This window comes from Trichomycterus rosablanca, chromosome 12 (genome assembly GCF_030014385.1).
Source record: "Trichomycterus rosablanca isolate fTriRos1 chromosome 12, fTriRos1.hap1, whole genome shotgun sequence".
NCBI lineage: Eukaryota > Metazoa > Chordata > Actinopteri > Siluriformes > Trichomycteridae > Trichomycterus > Trichomycterus rosablanca.
Window position 1 is genome coordinate 37,760,235 of NC_085999.1, and position 20,134 is coordinate 37,780,368.

Below are 20,134 nucleotides of genomic sequence, written 5' to 3' on the forward strand. Positions count from 1 at the left end.
CACCATCTACAATCATTCAGCTCATATCTACCACCATCTACAATCATTCAGCTCATATCTACCACCATCTACAATCATTCAGCTCATATCTACCACCATCTACAATCATTCAGCTCATATCTACCACCCTGTTTGACATCTCCAGAGCATCAGATCGAGTTAAATATTTCCCTTTTAGATTCAGGGTTTATTTACAAGGCACAGCTTGCAGAGTGAGTACGGCACAGATTGCTTTGGTACCTGGGACCAGGTTTCATTTCCTGTTCAGTGTCTGAGGTTTTGATTTGAATCATAATAGTATGATTGAATGTTCCGTGAGCCAATCCATCGTCTTGACTTCTTACAGTGAATTTTGGGCAGCGCTGGTCAGACCCATTGCCACGCTGACCAGACAAAAAAGGAATAAATGGAGTTTATGCATGAGTGTGAGTTTTTGTGCAGTTGGTAACTTTGTACATGTGATTACGATGGTGATCTACAGAATTCAGTCTTTGACTGGCTCGGGCTCGCGATGGGAAATGCTTTAACATTCGGTAATCAGGGGCCTTTTGCTGGCTTTGATCTAGATAAGTGATCCCTACAGCAGCAATCCGGTGCATAAAAAATGCATTATTCTGTCTGTTTCAGTCAGGCTCAATGAGAATGCATTTCATTTGGCATGCAGTGAGATAAGCAGACCCCTGAGATTTGGCAGTTGCGTTTATGAGCTCGATTTCATGTTTAGTTTGTAGAGAGTGAGCCAAATAAACACTAGCACGTCTGATTTAACCCTGAGGTGCGGCGATAAAGTACATTATCCCAGTACCCCTGAGATCTGGGGATTCAGGGTTCTAATCTCAGCAGTGCTAGAGATTGGAACAGCCGTGTTTTGGGGGGGGCAAAACAGAGCTTTGTGTTTACAACACTGACACAAAACACTGACACAAAAGCATAATGTAAATTTACACAGTCAAAATCTTTGTTAAAACGACTAAAAGTCCAGTAATCTCAACAAATTTCCAATGTTTTTATGTTTATTCAGAAAATCAACAATACAAGAACAGTTTTAGCCTACCTCGCAGCCATAAAAATGAAAATATAAAATGGAACCACAATATAAACACCGATCATGCCTAAAATGACGTGTTAAACCCGACGTTAAAATCCAAACAAACAAACAACAATTCAGAAGATCTCAATGTGTCATTCAGTCTGGATTTCCCAGCTGGTTGCTTTCATCAGGCTTTATTAGTGCAAGTAATAAAAAGCACCTCACAGTCCAGTTAGTCACATCCTCTTAGCTACGCTTAGTCATAGCTAGCTCGCGGTTCCAGCTTGCGGTCAAATCCACATTTTGGTCCGAATAAAGCAGGTGTGTGTGTGCACTTGATTAATTGAAAGTAGTGGTTACTCATCATTCTGTTCTTCAAGGCTGTATAATACTGAGCCTGACCACATGGCCTGAGCAGGTGTGTGTGTGTGTGTGTGTGTGTGCACCACCACCTACGTATGAACTTTATCCCCAGGCGTGTACTCCTATTCCTATACATTCTTTTTAAGAGCCTCCTATCTACAGGCGGTAGACCATGGTCCGAGTTCAGTGGTTGCTTTGCACTGGTCTTATAACTGCTACACACATGAAGCAATTTTACTGGACAAGGTGCACCATGTGGTGCAAATACTCTTGAAGCTTAAAAAAATCGAGAATTGTATACAGGAGTCACCACAGCGGATCTAATTCGCAAACCTTAGCAAATCATGTCCATGCAGACGGCCGACCGGCCAATAACACAGCTGAGATTCAAACCCTGTATCCACAGATCTCAGCAGAAGTGAGCTAGCTGTGCCACCTGAGCGGCTACTTATACATGTATTGTTACAGGTATTTATTAGACTGTGCATTAAAACTTGGTGTGTTTTTGTCATCGATTCACTTTTCTGAAATAAGAACTTTAAACGTGTTCATGTTTTGTACAGAAAGAGTGGAGTGATTTAGTGTTGCACTATCTGTACTGAAGTGGGATTGATCTCAACTCCCTTGCCCCACTGACAGTGATTAAAGTGGGTAGAATAATAATGCCATTGGAAAAATCAAAGCCATCTTTATTTATATATGCAGGATAAATCATGGCTCATTTAATCTCTCTTACAGCTCCTCATATTTTATTTAATATATAGATGTTATCTTCATCGACCAAAGTCTTGCTTTTTACAGATGGTTCTTGAGGAACCAAATCATGACAGATCTTCTTTTAATTGAACAAACAAAGTGTGATTTCATAAGAGCCGTAAAATTAAATAAAAATATAAGGAACATTTTGTCAACAAGTTTTCCTTTTGCTCCAGAGTCCAAGTGCTTACACAAAGTAAAAAAAAAATCCTTCCCTGTAGATTTGGTTCCTCTAAATTCATGGCTACAGCCCTACCAAAAACACGTCCCTGTATAAAATACTAGAATTACCTCCTCTGTTTTGTTACTGTGAAAAATTCTTTAATATTTTAATTCAGCCCCGAACACGCTACTCAGTCGTTTAAATACTTCATTTAATCAGTCTGTGTTTTAATAGTTACAAGCTTAATGATATTATAGTAATGCTGGTAAACAAAATGTGTGCAATATGTACACGACAGCCTCACTTAGGCCACAACATGTGTGGATTCTGCACAGCGCAAGGGTACTGTAGATGCACGGCTCTGGTCACTGTCTTCAAAGAGTTTGGCATGTTCTCTGCGTCCTTATGAATTTTCTCTCAGGTACTCTGGTTTCCTTCTGTTTTAAAAAAAATGCATTAAAAAGATTTATCCACAAAGTTTATTCCATTAATAACAGCAGTCTGATATTCTGGTAACGCTGATACAATTACGAATAGATGAATGTTGTGCTGAAAAAAAACCGAATAACATTTATGTAGTAAGACTCAAACATCAGGGCTATAATGGAGCACCAGGCTGATTCGCTAAGAAAGCAGGATTCCAGAAACTGGTCAGATGAGGACAAATGTAATTTTAAGTGAACTGTTTTCTTTCTTTTGAGTAGCCAGAAATATCACCATGAGTAACCATGAATGAAAGCTAGGAAAGAGGGAACAACATGACCTCATCTGTCATTCAGCTCAACACTGCCGTGTTTTGTGTGTGTTGCTTTCCATGAGGGTTTCAGCGTCGGAAGCTTTAAATCTCTAGATGTGCTGGTGGCAATTTCAAATCTGCAAACTACTCGCATATGTTCTCTCTTGCATATCTTATTGCACATTTTTGTTATAAAGAAAGTCTTTTTTATTTCCTGCAGACTTGCTTGTACAGTTCACTAGAAAACCAACTGGCTGTGTAGAACCTGCTGAGCAGGTAACTGACAGAAACACGGCAAGCTCATACCCAGAGTTCCTGTACTGTTCTTTATACCAGTCAGTCTTCTACAGGGAACCTACGTCTGACTCTCCGGGGGTTTATGGGCAACAGGAAAGTGGTGTGAAGTTTAGTTGCACTGTTATGTATGCGCTAGCTTCATAGCTGGGTTCTACTAATATATTATGATTATACATTAGAGACCAGACTGCTGTTTGTTGCTAAAGGAAACTTCGGAGTCATACGCTGAAGAGAAAACTTAAACTGAAAAAGAAACTAAGATAAGGGATCAAACACAGTTTTCTTGTCATGTTTACACAATCAGTGAGGCACTACATGAGGATATAATTATATTTGAGCCATTTCTCTCCAGCAATCATTGGCGGGAACATTGTCTGATTTGTGATCAGATTGTTTGTAATATGTTCTGTAGACACAAGCCAGCAAAGTTTGCTGAACTGCTGTGGCATTTGCTTGGCGGCAGTGACAAAAATGCCAGTCAAAGGTCAGCTCGAGTTCAGAAGCTGCCTGTGTGAATGCAGGTTATTAGGGAGGTACGGCCTGATTGGGTTTTTCCTTCTTGCTGCTGCAACAGCGACTCCTACTGTTCAGCTGAAATAGTGGAGCGGTGTGTCGAGTGCGTAGCCTCTTCCTCTGTATGTGTTAGAACTTTATCTGGGTGTTCAAGTCCAAGTTTTTTCACTGTGGAGGATGTTATTGTACTTACAAAATCACCAAGACATAAAATGTGACCGTGTGTGTGTGTGTGTGCAGGAGGAATGCCTGCTCCTGAACAAAGCCCAGGGTCGGAGGAGGGACTGCTGCTGCCAATCAAGGATTTATTAGCCAATCATAACATGGAGTCTGAGAGCACTGCCAACACAATCCTGGCTTCTGTTAAAGAGCAGGTAAGAGCGGTAAAGTCAAACGTATAGACTGTGGTTTTTCATGTCTTTAGAGACGGTCATGCCAGAACAGGAAACAGCCTTCCCTAAACTGTTGCTGCAAAGTTGGAATCAATTGATTTATTATACCTGTTAGCAATATAGTAATTAAAAGGGGTGTTCCAATACTTTTGTCCATGCAGTGTAGAAGCATTGATTAACACTTTCATTAGAAGATATCTGGTCAGATTCTCATTAACACGATCTTCATGTTTAAGATTTTGCCGGCTTTGCTAGAGCTGTAACATGAATGAATTTTAAGCTCGTGTTTCCAGCCGCACCCTGCTCATAAATCCTCAGTCGCCGGCGGCCGCACGGCCGATGTGTGTTTTGGCCGGAGTTGACTGGGAAGGAAAAGTGAGAGTGGCAGCAGCGTTTTGGAGGAAACTGTGACTAACGTTGTCTGCACCATGCAACCGAGTCCCATCTTATTTACACAGAGACTGAGCGAGAGGGGTTAACAGAACAAGTCTTTTTTTCCCATTTGACCTCGTCTTCCTTTTCGGCACTGAACCAAATTTCCTGTTGTTGACTTAAAGTAGCAGTCCATTTGCAAGCACCTAGCCGTGCCACCTCCTTTCTTCCTCGGGAAGGAGAGCCGTTTCCCTCAGCAGCCTGTAAGAACAGGGTGAGGAATAAGTAGAACGGGGAGGCGTCATGCACCGTGGCTCTCTGGGAATTCTGGCTTTTGCTCCAGCGTTTTCAGCTCGGCCGTAAACTAATCCCTCTCGTCGTTTAACAAAGGCTGGAGTGATGTGGGTAGCGAGTAAGAGAGCGAGAATTTGGAACGGGTGCCTCGACATCAGTGTGACAGGAAGCTGGGTTCTTGTGCGCGAGGTTTTTGTGATTTTGGGCTCAGGATCCGTTGGAGGAATTCCTCTCTTGTAAATATGTTGGTGTGTTCTGCTACTAGAGATGAGTTCTGCCAGAGTGAGTTCATTTTAATGCTTTCTGATGCATGGTCCTTCCCCATCCTGCTTAAACAATCTTTCTCATGCTCTTTATCAGTCATTGTGGTCAGTCTCATGCTTTTTCTTTTTTTCTCTCTCTCTTTCTATGCACTCATTATTCATTTATACATTTTGGACCCAGTGGTCACTTGGGTTTGTCTGATGCCCAAACATGGATCTGTGAGTGCCTGGTCTGTTTGGATCTGGCTCACTTGCTCTGTTCTGTTGTAGCGTTTAGAGTCTGCAGAAGTTTTTTTTCTTCTTCACTGTTTAATGCTTTAATTTCGTTTCAGTTCTCGCCCACTCGGTTTGACCCGAGAAGCTGTGTGTGTTATGCTGAACAGACGTTACACACTTAATCCTTCTGCTTTCTGCCTGTCGCTTTAGATTTCCATCTTTCGTGCCTGCAGGAATAAGGGGAATTGAGAGCGCCTGAGTCTACATGACAATGTGTTTTAGCTGCAGATTATCATGTACTGCATGAGATATCTGAAATATCGCAGTAAACTTGGTTAGAGATGGACCGATCGGGGTTTTTGGCACCGATTCCGATCTCCGATCTCCTTTCAGGGACATCGGCCGATAGCCGATTCCGATCGGGGGGGGGGGGGGGGGGGGGGTTAGCAGTAAATAAACTTAAAAAGAGCCTCACAGTAAAGATAAACCGGAGCCGTGCGTGTGTGTGTGTGTGCCTTTAAAAGAGACGCAGTTACAGAGACGCAGAGTTCACAGTATCGCTATAAGTGATTCATTGATTCATGAGTTGATTCGTTTTTATGTGAAGCGTAAGTTTCTCTTCTCAGTTATCTCTCCGTGTTCACTGTTATTAATTAAATGTCGTGGTTTTAAATAAACACCAGCTACTACACAACATTTTGTGTGACTCTCTTACATTAAATGAATAAACTTTTGCCTCTGATTGGCTCTGTAACGTTTTCTGTTCTCATCTACATCACAAGTAAGAACCGCTTCCGATTTACTAAAGTGAACCAGGAGTTTATATAACGTGCTGATAGAATCGACTCAGATGTGACCGGGTTGAATTATCTTTTTAAAGTAAATATTACAATCAGCAAAATTACATCGTAAGAGCTTTCACGATGGTTTCTGTACGATGGTTGATGAATGGTTGATCGTATGCCAATCATGTATGTAATGCATGTAGACACCAAACCGGCCTATAGCATTGCTGAGGATTTTAACCCAGGATCCCAGCGTTGGTGGGCTAGCAGTTTTTTTTTACGGCTTTGCCACCCGAGTGCCACGTGTTCCCATTTTTATGGTATTAAACAAAGTGTCAGTAATGATCTAGATCTCTTCTCGAAATTTTTTGAGTCAGATTTTAAACAGCTGCTCTGTTTACGATTTATTTACACTGAACTTTTCTTTTCTTTATTTTCTTATTCTCATCTCTGCAGTGATTGACAATTTAAATTTCTTGTTCTGCTTGATGATAAGATTAATTTTGTGCCTTTTTAATGCTGCCTACTGCTTTGTATTATGATTTGTTTTGTGTTTTTAATCATTAAAACACATACGCTACATTTCTAGAAGGCTTCCTGCTTCTCCTGCAGCTTCATGCATTACTGTTCTGAGTCAGAATGGACTCGCAGCCTCCTTTAACGGGTCTCAGTGCAGCTATATTTAGTCACCTGGCCCAGAGAAAAAGCAGATCGCGGGACTGGCGGCGGTGCTGCGAGAGATGCTTTAATGCTTCATTACATCTGCTGTTGTCAGATCCACGCAGCACAATGAGAGAGACGTACAACATCCAACATCACTTAAACACTCGTCCACTTCGACCCGTTTCCTCATACCGTGGGTAGATCTTTACCAGCTGGACAGAACAGAACATATTAACACTGTAAAATTGCTCTATAACGAACGTGCAGATGAGCTGCTTTATTTGAGCTTTTTTAGCTTTTTACTATGCACACAGCAGGGTAGCACGATGGCTCAGCAGGAAACGTTCCCCGTTTGTTGCCTTACTAAGCAATTTCTGAGGAGACGGGCAACAATTCTGAGCAATTCTGACTGTTTTGAGCTGCAACAACAGTTTTATGTAAAATTCTAAACATTGTTCACTGACTTTTCTTGTTCATCTGGTCGGAACTGAAATAGAGCCATATTAGTAGGTGACCTATAACTAACAATAAGTCTTTGTTCAATCAATGCTGTCTGTTATATTCTTTTCCAACAGCTAACAGATGATGTTTGAATTAAGAGCTGTGTTCCAAATATCACACACATCAGAGCCATGTGGAAAAACCCGGCGTTTTGCTAAAATCTTAACGCACATGAACACCACGTGTTACCCACAACAGTGGTGTTATGCAGCCTTATCATTAGATGCATCCCGTACCAGGACAGCACACTCTGAACCTAGCATGACTGGGAAACTTTTATACACAGAAATGATTTAAATCATATGGCGTTAATCTATTAAGTGTCTAAACCCCCCACCAGTAATGGAGATCGCATATTGCAGCGGCAACTACAAGACACCACGTCCGACCTTCCCTCCTTTAAACACAGACCGTTTTGTCTGTGTGGACGCCTGCCGGTGGCTCAGCTCAGATCTAAACGCACAATTTCTAACACTGTTGCTTAGTTATCTGTACCACAAGTTTAACTCAACATTAATGCCATAACTTTAAGTAGTTGCCATTTAGAACACACATTTCAGCGTAATAAAATGTCTGTTAGCCAGTAATCGCACACCAAGAAGCTTTGAAACGGACTAAATTTCTCCCATCATGCCTCCACTCTCAGTGCTAAGATTAGCTGTTGGCTGTTAGAAATGGAAATTGATTTATTATAGTTTAAAAATACATTTTTTGTTTGGTTAAAGTTTAAAAAGCACTTTCCCAGGACCAAAAACTTTTTCTTCTAAATCGTTCACATGAATTATTTGCATAACTTTCAGAACGTTTTGGAAAGCTGATTTGTTTACCTGGCTGGCTTTTTAGAAAACCCAATATTTGTGTATAGCCTGCAGTCTGATTAACAGACCAGACCCTGGGAAGAACATCAACAAAACCACAACCTGGTACCTCTGTGTGCTATCTATTATTATCTACTACTATCTATCTCCAAATCCAAAGTAGCCTGGCAAAGTAGATTTGTGCCTGGTGTTTTAAATTGGAACCCCAACCCAACATTGATGGACTTTATTCCACAGCATACACAAAACGTGTTAAACTTTAATAAACAAGCCTAGTCTTGAAGGTGAATGTTTTTAAAGTAGATTTACTGTTTGATTTGATTCTCTTGGAGGTGTTTCCATGCCCTGCTGCACTTTATTTGCTGTCTCTTGATGCTGTTATTTGTTTTTAGCTCCTGTTCAGTGACTTCATCGAATGCTAAAGTACATTATGCAGCGTATACTCAACAAATAATACGATTAGTTTGTACTTGATTCTTCTCACTAACAAGACGCTGCCTGACCTTTATCTGAAATGTTTTACTCATGCAGACATTGTTTAGAAGTGGTTAAGTGGTAAGCTGTGTATTTGTTTGTAAATGGTATTGTGTGTAACAAATTCATCTGTATTGCATTATTTGGACGTGCTGTTTAGTGCTGACGTGTGTAATTTGGGACACCGAATTATGGGCTCCACCTTCAGGAAGCGTACAGTGGCTTTTCTTCACCCTCCCACCTTTAAATTAAAATCACTCAGTTTATCTTGTCAGGCTAAAAATCAGACCCCATATTACTACATCCAGGAAGTCCCACTTTCAGGAAGTCACAGTATTGGTTGGGAAAAATGTATTTTGATTATTTCACCGTTAGAATTTGGGTGCTTGGGTGGCGTAGTGTTAAAGTACACAAACTTAGTACAGCTGAGATCTGGGGTTCAAAACTTAGCAGTGCTCCAGTGCTCTGGAGACCCCAAAATATGGGAACCTAAAAGGGAAAAAACTTTCTGAACATTTTTGGTTGGTTATAAGTTACCTTCTAGTTCCTTCACCTTGGCGTGTATTACATTATTCTGTAGCAGCTGCAGTACATCATTATAACACTGATCTGTTTTGTGTGTATTAAATATTCTTCACTACTTTCAGTTGTGACCTTTTAGGTAACACATAGTAAAGAATTTATTATAATGCACTACTAGCAACGTTTGGTCCTGACCATCCAGAGACGTTTTGTTTGAACGATGTCTGGCGGGTCGGAGGTGAGATCCTAAGTTAAGCTTAAAAACATCCTGTCCCCCTTTTTAGGCTCTCAACAATGTTAGCTAGTAGTTTGTCTAAGTTAGGACTCCCCCATAAAGCCGTTGTGTTGGTACAGTCCTGTAGTGTGTGTGATCTGTCGTAACTCCAGTCGTCTCCAGTCGGCGGGTGAGTGACATGCTTTACTCTGGCTGTTGTCTTTAACGGCGTTCAGGTCTTTAGGACGATCTTACAAAGTCCAGAGCAACCTGGTTTCCTCTGTGCTTTGGAAACACACACACACACACACACACACACACACTCGCTCAGAGCATGCTAACCCACCCTGCTGTCTTTTCTAAGAGGATTACTTTAAAAAGGACAAAGTGAAGGCGCTTTTTTCCACGGCTGCTCTGCACGGTAACTATTCCACAGTCTTTTCTTCCTCTCCTTGCACTTCTCATACTTTCACACTTGAAATCACGTGGTGCGTTTTGACCCAAATCTGTGGCTCCTTTTCCCTCCAGGCATTGCTGCACGTTATTTGCAGAGCTCCGTTTCTCTCTGACTGCAGGCCTGCATGGGGGTTGGGGTGTAACGATCCCGATCAGGGTCACAGACGGGCCGACACCACCCACAAACACCGGGCGCAGGGCAGGAATACGAGCCGGACAGGGCATCTGTGTACTGCACTGTAGGTAGTGCTCGTAACTGTGCTCCATATCGAATACAGTTAGCTGGACTCTGTGGTTAAAGTGATGTGGAGGACACGGCGAGCTCTGCAGCTGCACAAACATTTGGCTAAAAGTTGGTATTCTGAGAATTCCTGCAGGCATTTAGTGCGCACACACAATGGGGCAAAAGACTAAATGGGTATTTCTCTAAATTACATGATATTTATTTTTACTTAAAGGCTATTAAATCTACCTCTCAACACTCAAGTCTCGGGCCTTGCACCCGGTTTTCATAACCCTGACCAGGATTTTGGTTTTGCTGGACGGGCCAGATGCTAGTCTGCAGTCATTTTTGCAAGCAGCAAAGATATTGTAATGACTAAGGCCCTACCTCATTTACGGCCGTGAAAATTGCATCACAGACCATAAAACGAGCCTTTTCCCGTGTAATCTGCAATTTGCTGTGAAATTTAAACTGTAAGGTTTGTGTTTAAATATTTTCATATTTAAGACAGAACATGAAGCCTCGCACCGTCGCTGGACCATTAAGGTAGCTGTGCTGTGTATAGTAGCTTCCATTTGTTCTATTTTTCAATTTATGAGTGTAATTTAATGACTGCTGTGAAATGTGGCTCCTTTCTCTAAAAATCTGTGAAATCTGTGTAAAACAAGGTCCATGAAATCAAGCACAAGGTCGTTGTTCTCTGAATTGAGGGAACAAAAAACAACTAAGGGAAGCAAAAAATTATTTATTATAAATAACAAAATTGATTTAAGACGTACTGAGTTATTATTATTATTATTATTATTATTATTATTATTATTATAGAGGTTATTATGAAGTACTGATACACCAGGGAGCTGCTTTTCTCATGCAGCTGGTGTGAGCGACCTCGCTTTTCACTACTAAACCACATCCACCTTCTGTTTTATGTACGTCTGTGTTTCACTCCTGTTTGATGGTGTCTGTTCTGGTGTTATACCGGTCAGTATTACTGTTCTTCTGAGAGAACCGAACACTTTATTTCCTGTGGTCAGATACAATCAGAGGATTCTCTCTCTCTTGGATCTCTTGGTTTTTAAGCAAGTTTTCTCACGTACACGGTGCTTTGGTCAGTGTGGTCAGTAGGAATGTCATGGTTGAAGTAACTTGCACTTGCTCTTACTCTGACTGCGGTGACGCTGCTGATTTGGGTCAAATCGGGTCACTGACCGCCGATAAGCTCAAGTTCTGCAGTTCTCCACATGACGTGCTTCATGCTTGCTGGTCTGTTTCAGCTCAGTCTGAGTCCTAACCTATCAACACCCCACATTTTAGGCAATAATTGATAGAGACACATTTAATTAAGTAGGAAAATAGAGCGGTTTATGTGCTGCATTGCATTACAGATCGAAGAGCACTGCGGCATTAAATGCTTTTATTAATCAGACCTCCTACAACTACAAAGAAAGTCTGGTCTTCACCTCAGTCCCCCCCAAAAAACTGCACAAATTCTTAGAAGCAATAGGATTTAAAAACACGATATAAGATTTGGAAAAAATTGATTAAACTTCCTCACACCCTCACAGTTACTCAAACACCCAAATCCATATAAAGAATTCCGATAAAGAATTCCGATAAAGAAACACATCGACTCTCACTTTGACTTTGTAAAGATGGAACTTTTTATTCAGCCATGATAATAACAGCCATAACGGCTGACATGGCGTTAAAAATCAAACAAAAACAATCCGACCTGCTAAAACACACAAAGTGGATTGGCTGGCCTACATTTTCCTTTGGTGTAAACGAGTAAACGACGTTCTACATTGGTGTTCCAGTGGCTTCAGACGTGTCTCGAAAATTAGATGTTTCCAGAGCTACAGCAATCACAAAAATCTCTGAATAAATGCTGAACATTAAAACGTGTTCCACAAAGCTTCCTAGATGATTCGATAGCGCCGCCCGATTCAGAGCCAAATAGCTCTCAGAAATGGACTCGCAAGAACAAAGACAGAAAGACGTCAGAGACCAGGATGGTGAGGATTTATATAAAGAGTTCCAGCTGCATGTGGTTGTGCTGGAACAAAAAGAGAAACTACATTTCTGCAAGAACACTAAAGACGTCTGGAAACACTGCTTACAGTATTTGGGCTCACTGGGCTTTCTCGTCCACCTCAGTGCCTAATTTTACAAATACTCCACTGACTGAATGTGCACAAATTCCCACAGACACGCTGCAAAAGCTTATGGAAATCTTCGGAGTAGAGGAGGCTGTTCTAGCCACAAAGGGAATGGTTTGGAATGGTATGTCCACCAAGCTTACGGTTGGCAGTCAAATGGTTGATTTAGGTGGGTTAATGACGCAGTGGGTAGCGCTGTCACCTCACAACAATAAGAGCCTCTGTTCCAGTCCTTTCTGTGTGGAGTTAGCATGTTCTCCCTGTGTCTGTATGGGTTTTCTTCGGGTGTTCCGGTTTCCTTCTACAAGTCCGTAGACATTGTCAGGTTAACTGGAGCTACCACAAATTAGTAGAAAATACTGGGGACCTTTCTGGGGTGTTTTCTGCCCTTCACCCAGTGAATCAGACCCACTGTGACCCTGACCAGGATAAAACTGGTAAGACAGACTAGTTTTGTGCTGTCAGATTAAAACAGCTCAGAAACAAGTACATAGATTGAAATAGTGAAATAAGATTGCAATGTTACTCAACACTAATCATGAGTTTGATCCCTGATGGATGAGTTGAATCAGGTGTTTAGTCACGTGACACACTAACATAAGCACTAATCCATATACCTCACGGATTCTGGTTTGGGGTAAAACTGGCTCCCACTCGTTTCCCCACCTCATTCTCTTCAGTAATAGCAGCATGTGTGTCTCCTGCTGGAGAACAGAAATAAAAGCCCTGCACACTGAGGCTAACCCTCCTCAGAGCCGCCCGCCATCGATCAGGCAGCGCGTTCCCGTCCTCTCTGAATGCTAGCGCGGGTGTGATTGCACTGCCTGCAGCACCGACAGCCTTTCTTTAGGAGAGGCGCAGATTGCTTTTGTGATGTTTTCCTCACAGCAGGTGGCCCCCTCCTCCTCCTCCTCGTCATCATCATCGTTTTTAGCTCCGGCTGATAATCGGCCTGTGGTGCATGGGTGCGAGACGCAAATAAAACCCGGAGATGAGCGAGAGGAAGTTTGTGACGGGTGGACGTTTTGGATGGAGATGATGACGGCTGTAATGGGTCGGGGAGAAAAGTGTGTGAGAAAAAAAAGGAGAGGAAAAAAGACGCGTCTGAGATAAAACCGCTGATTCGTTTTGTTTTTTTCTCGCCGTGCTTTCGCACTTCCTTTTTAAGTCTATGTGCAGCCCATTGACAGGCTGTTTACTAATTGGCACTTTAATAACCCAACAAAAGCGCAGCCCTCCAGAGAGAACCGTCTTTGGCCCGTCTGATCTCAGCTGCTAGTGCATACGTTGTATGTACATTAACATAAGAACAGCGTGCTTGTGTCTGTATCATTTTGTTTGATAAGAAACACTGTACATTTCAGCCTCTCATATTATTCTTTAAGCAATTTTAATTTAGCCTATCGAAGGTAGCCCTAAAGAACCCTGAATGGTTGCTCCTGTATAAAGGGGGCACCACAGTGGATCTGGTTCACATACCAGACTTGGCACAGTTTTACGCCGGGTGCCTAATGCAACCAACCTATATTTATCTGGGCTTGGGATAGGCGTTGAGAGTGCACTGGCAAGTGCATCTCCCAATGGATAGGCTGGTTCACCCCCAAGGTAAGATGGAGACGAATGATTCACTGTGGCGACCCCTAACTGCAGCAGAACCGAGTCAGTGTGATACACCATGATGAACAGGGTTCTATCCAGGGTGGATATGGCCAGTGTTTTTGTGTATTGTTGCAGAATTTTTTCTGATTGGTGGAGGTTTGGCCTTGATGGCTTTTTCCAGCCTGTTTCAGATTGACTTGAACTTTTGTAGGTTCTTCTGCAGGTGTATGTTTGGTTTTCTTTCATCTGCATTTATGTGGCAGTTTGTCAATTTGATGACATTTAGCAGATGCTTTTTTTTCCCAAAGCGACCTACAGTATACAGCAGTTTAAGCAGTTGAAGGTTAAGGACCTTGCTCAAGGGCCCAACAGTAGCAGCCTGGCAGTGGTGGGGTTTGAACCAGCAACTATTACTAATGATTACTAATCCAGTATCTTAACCACTAGGCTAAAACTGTTTGTGAAGTGTTTTTAGAGTGGATTAAGTTTGTATTCTTTTCATTTTGTGCAATAATTACAGCCGTATTATGACTTGCTGCTTTGCACATTTATTTATTATCACAGCTGTTTTTGTTTTATAAATTTTTTGTAAAGTAATCTAACTCTGCATCTCAATCCAACTGCTTGTTACCTTACTCAACTTTACACGGTGTTACAAGCAAAGTAAGAATTTCATTTCTACTGTGTACATGACAATAAAAATCTTGAGGAGAGAAGTGAGCCAGATTCAGGGTTTTATTTAGAGAAATTACAAACACTTGGGACTTGCTTTTAGACGGCCATTCTCTCGCATTCCCTGCCAAGAAATGTTTTCCAAGAATCTGAGAGCTCTCTCACTCTCACAGGCCCACCGATCTCATTGACTGGTTTTATTTCATACCACGCGTTCCTGTAAACAGACTCTGGTTTGCAAAAACAAGTGAGACCTGTTGGATTTGTGTGTGTTGTGTGTATCAGTGGGATAGTTTGGCTTTTTTTATATCCTCTAACTCTTCTGTCTTATAATGAATCATCATTTTCTGTAAATGTGCATCTATAAGACTCGACACACGAGCCATCAGCACTCATTCTTACTGTCAAAGCACAGCTGGTTACTGTCAGGGTTTGTGCTTTTGCTTTGTATGTGGTAAAAAACTGCTACACAAAAAGTGTGTGTTATTTTTTTTTACCTGACTCATATTTAAAGGTGCCTGAGATTCTTCCTGTTCTGTGACTCTCTACAATCTGGTCCCACTGTGGTTGTCAAGATATAACTTAAAGCCTCACGTACAAATTTATTTAATTACTATTATTGCAATTACTGTCACTGTCCATTTTATCAGCTCCACTTACCATATAGAAGCACTTTGTAGTTCTACAATTACTGACTGTAGTCCATCTGTTTCTCTGCATGCTTTGTTAGCCCCCTTTCACCCTGTTCTTCAATGGTCAGGACCCCCACAGGACCACCACAGAGCAGGTATTATTTAGGTGGTGGATGATTCTTAGCACTGCAGTGACACTGACATGGTGGTGGTGTGTTAGTGTGTGTTGTGCTAGTATGAGTGGATCAGACACAGCAGTGCTGCTGGAGTTTTTAAACACCGTGTCCACTCACTGTCCACTCTATTAGACACTCCTACCTAGTCGGTCCACCTTGTAGATGTAAAGTCAGAGACGATCGCTCCTCTATTGCTGCTGTTTGAGTCGGTCATCTTCTAGACCTTCATCAGTGGTCACAGGACGCTGCCCACGGGGTGCTGTTGGCTGGATGTTTTTGGTTGGTGGACTATTCTCAGTCAAGCAGTGACAGTGAGGTGTTTAAAAACTCCAGCAGCGCTGCTGTGTCTGATCCACTCATACCAGCACAACACACACTAACACACCACCACCATGTCAGTGTCACTGCAAAGAACAGGGTGAAAGGGGGGTAACAAAGCATGAAGAGAAACAGATGGACTACAGTCAGTAATTGTAGAACTACAAAGTGCTTCTATATGGTAAGTGGAGCTGATAAAATAGACAGTGAGTGTAGAAACAAGGAGGTGGTTTTAATGTTATGGCTGATCGGTTTACATGTGCATTGTATAGTTGTTAAAGAGATGGCACCTAAATTCACTTTAGAATAATCCACCTGCTGGTAATATCCTGGTACCTGATCCAACATTTATTTGTGGAGTCCATGCGTTGCAGGCGAGTGGTTCTAATGTTTTGGCTCACCGGTGTATACAACTAAACAAACACTAAAATGATTTACTATGAAATGTACTTTATTACAGCCGAAATGAATTCAGTGGATTTGGTGTAAAGAATTCCTCGGTGCTCATAATGAAAAATGGGACTTAAAAACAAACCCCCAGGCAGGAAGTGTCGCTGTCTGTCAAAATAATGTCTGTGCAACCTCATACAGAGATGATTAATAGAGCTTTCGTTTTGTTTTAGTGAGGAACCGAGTCTCCAGCTGGTTTCCTCCAGATTCACTCAATTCTTCAAATCTCTCTGTGTAACTCGCTCTGTTTTTATTTCAGTGTAATGAACTTTATTTGCAGAATGGTTTATTAGCAATAATTCTAAAGGGATTTAGTGGAAAGTACAGAAGTGCAGCATTAGTGCTTGTAATGCCTATTTACATCAAACTAACAGCACAGAAATACATTTTGAGGCTCAAACAGAAATTCAGACGCACCATAAAGCCTGAAGTGAACTGAGAGACTTTAGAAGCAGCGTGTGGTAAAGTCGTCTGAGACCGCTTAATAAAAATACTTCTGTATTCATGTTTTTCACCACATCATTTTTACATTCTTTTGCCTTTTTCCTACCGACCCTGAAAGTGGAGACGCCTCGACCAGCCAGCAGAGGCCGCAAGTGCAGCAGCAATTAGGAACCTATTTGACCTTCACCTCCCATAGATAAATAAAAATATCAAATGGACAAAAATATAGAGACAAGATCAAATAAACCTACCTATACCTATTTCTGCTATTAAATGACACATACACTGATCAGCCATAACATTAAAACCACCTCCTTGTTTCTACACTCATTGTCCATTTTATCAGCTCCACTTACCATATAGAAGCACTTTGTAGTTCTACAATTACTGACTGTAGTCCATCTGTTTCCCTACATGCTCTGTTGCCCCCTTTCACCCTGTTCTTCAATGGTCAGGACCCCCACAGGACCACCACAGAGCAGGTATTATTTAGGTGGTGGATGATTCTCAGCACTGCAGTGACACTGACATGGTGGTGGTGTGTTAGTGTGTGTTGTGCTGGTATGAGTGGATCAGACACCGCAGTGCTGCTGGAGTTTTTAAACACCTCACTGTCACTGCTGGACTGAGAATAGTCCACCAACCAAAAACATCCAGCCAACAGCGCCCCGTGGGCAGCGTCCTGTGACCACTGATGAAGGTCTAGAAGATGACCGACTCAAACAGCAGCAATAGATGAGCGATCGTCTCTGACTTTACATCTACAAGGTGGACCAACTAGGTAGGAGTGTCTAATAGAGTGGACAGTGAGTGGACACGGTATTTAAAAACTCCAGCAGCGCTGCTGTGTCTGATCCACTCCTACCAGCACAACACACACTAACACACCACCACCATGTCAGTGTCATTGCAGTGCTGAGAATGATCCACCACCTAAATAATACCTGCTCTGTGGTGGTCCTGTGGGGGTCCTGACCATTGAAGAACAGCATGAAAGCAGGTTAAAAGGTATGTAGAGAAATATGGTAAGTGGAGCTGATAAAATGGTCAGTGAGTGTAGAAACAAAGAGGTGGTTTTAATGCTATGGCTGATCAGTGTATGTGTTAAACATGGTGTTAAAACCTAAATAAATAAATAAATCCCTCCCATAGGTGCAGCATACGATCATGTCTGTGTGGCACCTGCCTGGTCAATAGCACAGATGGGATTCAGATTGAAATCTCCTAAATTTTTAAGAAATGGACGTGAATTGTATTATTTCTGAAATATTTGCTCTGGTCGTGTGTTTATTACAGATGACTAACTGCTGCAGATAAACAAGCTTTTAATGAGTAGATGAAACCCGCCTGCTCAAACTCTAAATGTGCTTTAATTAAAATAATAAATAAATAAATAAGATTTAATGAAGTCTGAACTTTTGTACAAAGAAATTGATCTTTTTCAAAAGTGCTTTTCAGTCGTGATACTAAGAAACACTGAACTGTACATGTGTGATCTCAGACTTTTGGACCGCACTGTATGTAATTTTCAGTTTGCATTATCCCGGTCAGGGTCGCAGTGCTTCCAGTTCCCCCAGAAACACTGGGTGCAAAGCACTAACACACCTCTCACAGAGGTGCCACATTTAAACCAAGCGACTAAAAGCTGACTGTATGACTTCTGCAACCGCTGCTGTTTGTGCTGAATTCTAAAGATCTTAGAATTTAAAATCACAGTAAGTGTAGACACAAACTTAGACTGACACAGAGAACATGCCAAACTCCATGCACCAGCGTACCATAGACCTTAGATCTTACAATTTAGATTGACAGATCTCAGAATTTAAATCACAGCACTTATTAGTAACAGTGGAGATAGAAACTGACACTGACACAGAGAGAACGTGCCAAACTCTACACCAGCATAACCTAGGCCTTAGAATCTAACTTAGACCCAAGCCAAGTTTTCTTTTTTTATTTCATTTGATTTCATTTTCATCAGCCGCTTTATCCTGGTCAGGGTCAAACCTGGATCCTGGCGCTGGTGTGCCAGCATAATAGACGGCTGCGCCACCTGAGCGCCAACCATGCCAAGGTGCCACCTGAGCTCCAGCTGTGTCAAGGTGCCACACTGTAACATTAGTGTAGTTTTAACATCAGATTTATAAGAGCAGCTATTAGAACATGAGAACCCATCATTGGCAGGACTTGGGTCTCTCTCTCTCTCTCTCTCTCTCTCTCTCTCTCTCTCTCTCTCTGTCTCTCTGTGTGTCTCTCTCTCTCTCTCTTTGGTTCTAATTCAGGTGGATATGATTACAGAGACAGGAAGACGGTTCTCTCTCAGATGAGCCTCATTAGCAGTTAATAAACTAATAAATGTACATTTAACCGTCTCTGAACAGGACGCTGTGGTTTTGCTTACATCAGCGGCCGCAGTGAGTCTCGATCGTTGAACCTTAATAATCCTGAGCGACTGAGATGAAGGTGGGATGAAGATTGAGGAACCTGAGAGATCAGGACAGAGTTTAAGGTGAAAGGTCAAACAGCTTGAATCATTAGAAGGAACTGACATGGTGGTAGAGGTGTGGATCGAATTTTCCTCTCCCCTCATTAGTTCACTTAATGAGATTGAATGTAGAAGCTGATGACGCGGTTTCTTATTGGACTGAATCTGCTGACTCACGCTCGAGGACGCCGATCTGCCGTCACAGCGTGATCTCCCCTCAGGAGCAGAGGAAAGTGGTTTTAACGCCATGTGCCAGTCTGGGTTCCTTCTTCACGTAATTGCTTCCTTCTTCTTTTTCTTTAAAAAGCACTCTCACCGAGTCTCACCCTCACGGCAGCGCTATTCAAACGTCAAACATTTCTTTTATTTAGGTATTTTATCATTAAACTCTCTAATTAAACTGTAGTAATGCAAATGATTTTGAAATAGCATGTCGGACAAGCTCACTGACTGGTGTCCACATACTTTTGGCCGTATGTTGTACATGTTAATTTTCTAATTCTTCCTCATGTGTGTGAACTCTGTTTTTGAAGCTGGATAAATAGAACAGATCTCTGATTTTTGGATTAGTTATGTGCTTTTGTGAGTGGAGTGGTTTTCTCTCTCTCACAGATGTGATGTGTGTTTGTGAGTGGAGTGGTTTTCTCTCTCTCACAGATGTGATGTGTGTTTGTGAGTGGAGTGGTTTTCTCTCTCTCACAGATGTGATGTGTGTTTGTGAGTGGAGTGGTTTTCTCTCTCTCACAGATGTGATGTGTGTTTGTGAGTGGAGTGGTTTTCTCTCTCACACAGATGTGATGTGTGTTTGTGAGTGGAGTGGTTTTCTCTCTCTCACAGATGTGATGTGTGTTTGTGAGTGGAGTGGTTTTCTCTCTCACACAGATGTGATGTGTGTTTGTGAGTGGAGTGGTTTTCTCTCTCACACAGATGTGATGTGTGTTTGTGAGTGGAGTGGTTTTCTCTCTCTCACAGATGTGATGTGTGTTTGTGAGTGGAGTGGTTTTCTCTCTCTCACAGATGTGATGTGTGTTTGTGAGTGGAGTGGTTTTCTCTCTCTCACAGATGTGATGTGTGTTTGTGAGTGGAGTGGTTTTCTCTCTCTCACAGATGTGATGTGTGTTTGTGAGTGGAGTGGTTTTCTCTCTCTC

At 41.9% G+C, this 20,134-nt stretch overlaps 1 protein-coding gene across 6 annotated transcripts in view; it reads left to right on the forward strand.

Annotated features, from left to right (window-relative positions):
- The window catches only part of LOC134324454 (plakophilin-4-like), a 122,887-nt gene that overhangs the window by 20,990 nt on the left and 81,763 nt on the right, over window positions 1-20,134 (forward strand). For 4 of the 6 annotated variants that reach the window (XM_063006306.1, XM_063006305.1, XM_063006309.1 and 1 more), the window contains exon 2: window positions 4,099-4,232. In XM_063006306.1, coding sequence (XP_062862376.1) covers window positions 4,104-4,232 — 129 coding nt within the window. In that variant the 5' untranslated portion in view covers window positions 4,099-4,103. Of the gene's footprint in view, window positions 1-4,098; window positions 4,233-5,176; window positions 5,199-9,783; window positions 9,794-20,134 lie in introns of those variants that run through there. The other 2 variants (XM_063006308.1, XM_063006310.1) reach the window with 2 other exon arrangements.